This window comes from Atta colombica, unplaced genomic scaffold, assembly GCF_001594045.1.
Source record: "Atta colombica isolate Treedump-2 unplaced genomic scaffold, Acol1.0 scaffold12, whole genome shotgun sequence".
Lineage (NCBI taxonomy): Eukaryota > Metazoa > Arthropoda > Insecta > Hymenoptera > Formicidae > Atta > Atta colombica.
This window is the reverse complement of record NW_017259206.1, coordinates 7876195-7881828: the sequence shown is the minus strand read 5'-3', so window position 1 is coordinate 7881828 and position 5634 is coordinate 7876195. Positions and strand designations below refer to the sequence as shown.

General features: G+C 26.4%; 1 protein-coding gene across 1 annotated transcript in view; it reads right to left on the bottom strand.

Moving 5' to 3' along the window:
* Positions 1-1946: 1946 nt before the first annotated feature.
* LOC108694275 (V-type proton ATPase subunit C) overlaps positions 1947-5634 on the bottom strand; it is a 9493-nt gene continuing 5805 nt past the window's right edge. The window contains exons 3-8 of the mRNA XM_018203658.1: positions 3856-4042; positions 3680-3778; positions 3357-3565; positions 3067-3211; positions 2839-2977; positions 1947-2611 (exon numbers count right to left, since the gene is read on the bottom strand). Coding sequence (XP_018059147.1) covers positions 2516-2611; positions 2839-2977; positions 3067-3211; positions 3357-3565; positions 3680-3778; positions 3856-4042 — 875 coding nt within the window. The 3' untranslated portion in view covers positions 1947-2515. The remainder of the gene's footprint in view (positions 2612-2838; positions 2978-3066; positions 3212-3356; positions 3566-3679; positions 3779-3855; positions 4043-5634) is intronic.

The window sequence follows — 5634 nt, the reverse complement described above, 5'->3', positions numbered from 1 at the left end:
TTTTATATATTATATATATATATATATATATAAAACTGTTGTAATTCTATGTTTACTTTTCACATCCTATAAAACGTTTTATCAGGACATATATTTTGTTGCACCATAATTAGACAGTATAAGCATCTTCATCACAAACAAGAGTTGCAATTCCTACTTTTAATCTACTTACAAACATATAGGTACATAATCATATGCAAAAAATCAAAGGAGTGATAAAAGGATTAGATTGATATTACATAATTGGAGATTTAGTAACGAGCGTATAAACAAAAGATGCTGACAAGTAAACTTAATATTTATTATCTACACAATTACATTTACCTATACAATTCGTAAAAGTCAATTGACTGTATTATCATTTCTTTAAACGTATCTACATAATTGAACTGCCATATATCAGTTTTCCTTTTTTATTATATGCCAGGCTTCTTTATGTAGACTTATAGAGCAGACAACATTTAATCAGTATTGTCATCGATTTCCGCTAGTGTGATTTACGCTTAATTAAAACATTGTACATTGGTCTGCATTTTACAATAATCTTGCAACTCAAAATATAATATGAAACCATCGACTTTATACACAAATTTTTCTTATGTACAAGCAATTTACATTATGATCAATGTGAGAATTTAAGCTTGTTTTAACAACATGCAATTATTCTTCAGAAAATATATCTTTATGATATATGTCTATAATAATTACATAATACCCCTTTAGGGAAAAAGTCTTTTTACAAGTTGGTAAAAAGACTTTTAGCAACCCATATATTCTATTTTTTTATAAATTGGCAATTACATCACTTGATAGAGGAACGGTTCAGCTTTAAAAATCTGTATTTTTAATTGTGATACGATGATTTGTAACGGAATTACTAACAATAAAGTCAGAATGTTCCTTTTTATTTAATCCGCGAGTAACTCAGGAACAAAAAAATCATAGAAATATTTTTTAAAAACGATTTTGTAAGGAAAGCTTCAAGCTTTCATGATAGATTGAAAATTTGCTCAAATTTTGTTGTGCACGCTACAGACCTACAAAGAGAAAAGAAAATTTTTCATTTTTTTTAACTCGTTTTCTATATGTAAAAATTACAAAATTCACATAAATTCAAAAAATATAGTAAATTTTCGAAAATAGAGATTTAAAGCTTTAAACCTTTTTTTTAAATTTCAATTTTGATCATTTTTAACGAAGACATTGATGGGGAAAAGTTTTTTTTACCAACTTGTAAAAGGGACTTTTTTCCCTAACGCAATGTATTCACAAAGGAGACTTATTTTGTGCAGTTTGTAACGGTGCTATTCAAAAACAACTAATTTAATTTACAAATGGAACAATTGATTTAAAAAATATAGCTTGCATTTTGAATTACAGTTGATAATAAATTTATATTTGATAATATAAAAAAAATCGATTTATTATTTTCTTGCAACTCAAATTTTACAAAATAGAGATTTGAAAAAACGTTTTTATTAATCGTTTTTTCGATAAATTTGTTGTTAGGATAAAAATACCTTCAATCTGTTAAAATATTTAGGCTGAACGATGATCATAATATGTATATGTATATATATGTATTTCAATTGAATGGTTCATGCGATATATTAAAATTCTTATATATACTTTCATGATAATATGACAATTACAGACAATACATAATATAATCTGCAAATATTGCGCGCGTATGAAACGTGTTTTTGTAGTTCATAAATTTGTTTGAAGCAATAAAATGTACTATAAGAATACATGACATGAAACCTCTCTTAATATTCAACAATAAGATATCCATTTTTTTCTAAACTATGATTAACAATTTGTTAAATATTCACATGACACACTTGGTGTGAATGCTTTTTACATAATGTAACAAGATGTGTGTCTATATATTTTCTTCATGAATCTTGATCTCTTACACATCAATGAAAAGATCAGCTCTTTACTTTTATATAACAGATTAATGGATTAAGATTGCATTGTAGCAATTCTACTTAGAAACGCTATACATTTTTATGTTGCGATAACGTGTAAAACATGTGCTGTTTCCAAGTATATCAAGAAGACATACAAGTCGAAAGCATACAATTGATGGTATTTGCCTGAGAATCTTTATTATCATCTATAACTTCAATTGATTTATGTTTATACCCCAATACTTGGGGCTCTTGGGAGCAATATGTATAAAGGAATGCACAACTCTTATGCACAGTTCCGAGCAATATTACAGTTTATACATCGTTCTAATTTCATCGATTTAGAAAAATAACTATTTCTGAAAAAGGCTATGTGACAATTTTCTCCAATTGTAGTAAATTACGCGATTCGTAATTATTAAACGTAACAGCTACGGAAAAATCGAAAGAAATTTTTTGGAAATGCAATATTCTTTTTACATATTAATGCAAGTGAGAAACTTGTACGCACCTGCCACTAGATTCCTGATGTAATAGAATTATATCATCTGGATAAATAAAAGGAAGTATGATGTTCAGGAGAAAAACGCAGACTTTAATTAGACCTTACTATCAACCATATCCACGTTGATTTTATAATAGACATAAGGGAAGTAATCACTTTGGCCAAAACCTAATCCTGGTATATCCACATTCTATTCAAATTAAAATATTGTATAAATATAAATACTTTCTGTACGAAGAAACAATATTCTTTGATCTTGTATATATTTCTCGTATATAATAGATATTTTAAAAAATTGATTCAAAAGAGTAATATTTATTTACATTAAAAATGATGAGGAATAGAGTTTTAAAATTATAATTAAATATTAATCTACTTTTAATAATACAATACAATAATTACAACATCTTTACTTACATCTTGATTGTGCGCTGTTGAAGCAGTAGCAGATGAATCTAAATGAGCATAAAGCTGATTCAAAGCGTCACGTAATCTCCTCGCGCATTTCTTATGCGGATGCAATAATATTGCTTGGAAATTGACAGGTAAGCCATATCTATAAATCATATTACAATATATGACATTAATATAACACCGTATTTTTTTTTTTTTTTTTTCGATAAAACATATTAATATGTACAGTACCTAAGAACGGATTCAACGAATACACGTAAAGCTTTAACATGAATCCAAGCACAAAAACATTCACTAAAATTCACTTTCAACCAACGGACAAGTGGTCCAAATTGCTTCTTTTTATCGGTTACCAACTTTGTAATTTCATTTTTTCCTGTAATAAAATGTAATTATTATAATAAATTTTATTTTTTACACAGCTCAGCTTTTAAAGATTTAATATATCAAATTTGTGTTAATTTCTAAAGTATTACTGCAATCCCATGCAAATTATAAAAGATTTCAATATTATAACAAACCTGCTGCTAATTCCTCTTCATTATATATAAAATCTCGCACAATAAACTTCTTTTCACGAGCGTGCAATTTAAATTCATCCATTACTTTTTTAAATAAAGTGACCGTGAATAATCCGTATTCAGAATCCTGAGTAATGAGTTGTGTACTGCGTGGTACAATCATATCTGTCAGTTTTTCATAACAACCGTACCATTCCTGAAAGTTAGATCTAAAAACATGAGATACACATAGATGTCAGTTTATTTCAACGATCTAATATATGACAACTTTATAATAACTTTAGCATATGTGTCAAAAGAAAGCTGTAAATGTATTTACTCACTTCGGTACAATGACAAGCAAAGTAGTTAAATATTCGCTGTCCAGAATAAAATGTTCTTTTTTTACTAAGTCTGCTAAATTTCGTGTTAATAAACTCCCCCTGGTGCAGATAAAAAATTGCATAATGACATTTACATAATTGTTGATTGCATTCAAATCATAATGTATCAAACTTACGTCTGTTTCTTTTCTAAATTTTGTAAACTGCCTTTCAAATTGTTGTATATCGTGGATTTAGTTTTTAAATCAGCATCAATCTGTCCCACTTGTTTACTAATAATATCCGCAATATTCCTCAAAGATTGTTTGATGGGGTATTTAGCCATGTCCCACTGGAATCGAGTTATATATGATGGCAGATCACCTAGTGAATTTTAAATATTAATCCAATTGTTTTTGAGATAATAAATCTTGATAAGCAATTTCGTAGTCAGAGCTTTAGAAAATATTTCTACATTCTTCAGCGCATAATCAATAGCAAGTATAAGCTCTACAGGAATAGTAAATGTAAAATTTTTAAGAAACTTTAAATAAATTCAATATTGATGTATTTCTTAAGCTCTGCATATTATTAACATATACAAATGCTTGATATGTATTTTGTTGTTATAAATAAATTCAAACATTATTTCAAATAATATTAAAAGAATATTCAAAATAATGAAAAAAAGGAAAAATTTTCACACAAGCAATTTCTTGATTTTACAATGCTGCTTATTCATCATTAGCATTACAAGAAAGAAGCAGGACATACACAGAGTACATCATGCAATTCACAATAATCAAATCCATGAACAAACTTTATTTATTTATGTATAAGAAATTTTTTTTACAAAAATATAATTATTTGATATTGTTTACACAAAATTTTATGTACGATATAATGAAGAAATATAATAAAGATAAATTGTAATTATATAATAAGAAAATTTTTAATTAATAATCTCTGCAATCAATTACTTGTATATTTGTATATATTTGTACATGCAGATCTTAGCTTGAAAAACCGTATTGTCTTTTGCATTTATCGCTTACATCTTATTAACTACATAGTAATTATGTACAAATACAAAAATTTGTGCGTTGATTTAATCAGACAAGATAAATCCTCATTATACATGCACATGTATGCATTTATGTATATTAATTTTATAGAAAATATAATTAATTATATAATTTATTCTTTTTCGCAATTATCTGCATTATTTCTTATATATATTTTCTTGAGTAAAGTTACATTTTTATTCATATATATTCAATAAATTTAAATAAATTATAGCATATATAATGCGTATATATATTTGTATTGAAAAAAAGATGTTATCATATATGTTCGAGAAAAAAAGCATATATTAAATATAATAATATCTAAGTCACGAAATTTTTCGAAAATTTCGAAAATATTTTAACAGTATAAACTAATATACCTTTCTCTGCACGTTTCCTCACAAGTATACATGTAGACTTTTATTACTAACATATATGATTAGCCATCGCAAATTAATGTGCAGCGTAATATAATATAATAAAATAAGCGAAATAGCTAAAATAAAGAAGTGATTTATGATAATTGATTAAATGCATTAAATGATAACATACGTAATAGTACATTGTCTTAAATTAAATGAATATATAATATATATGATATGATTCCTGTAGTTCTTATACAAGAGCATATAAATTACATACGAAAACTATAAAGCGCATTTGTTATTAAGTTTTATTTCATTAATCATGCAAAGTAATATTAGCTATAAATTCATGTACCGATCGATAAATATTTGTTAGTTCCTACTAATGCTATTGTTGTGCTAGTGCTGTGATCTGTGCTATCTACCACTGTTTTGTATATGTATTATCGTCTGTGCTTATAATGTGATTCTTTTACTAAAATTATAATTATTGAAGATTGGGGAATTAAAGATTGGTATTAGAGAGAGAGAGAGGGGGGGGGGG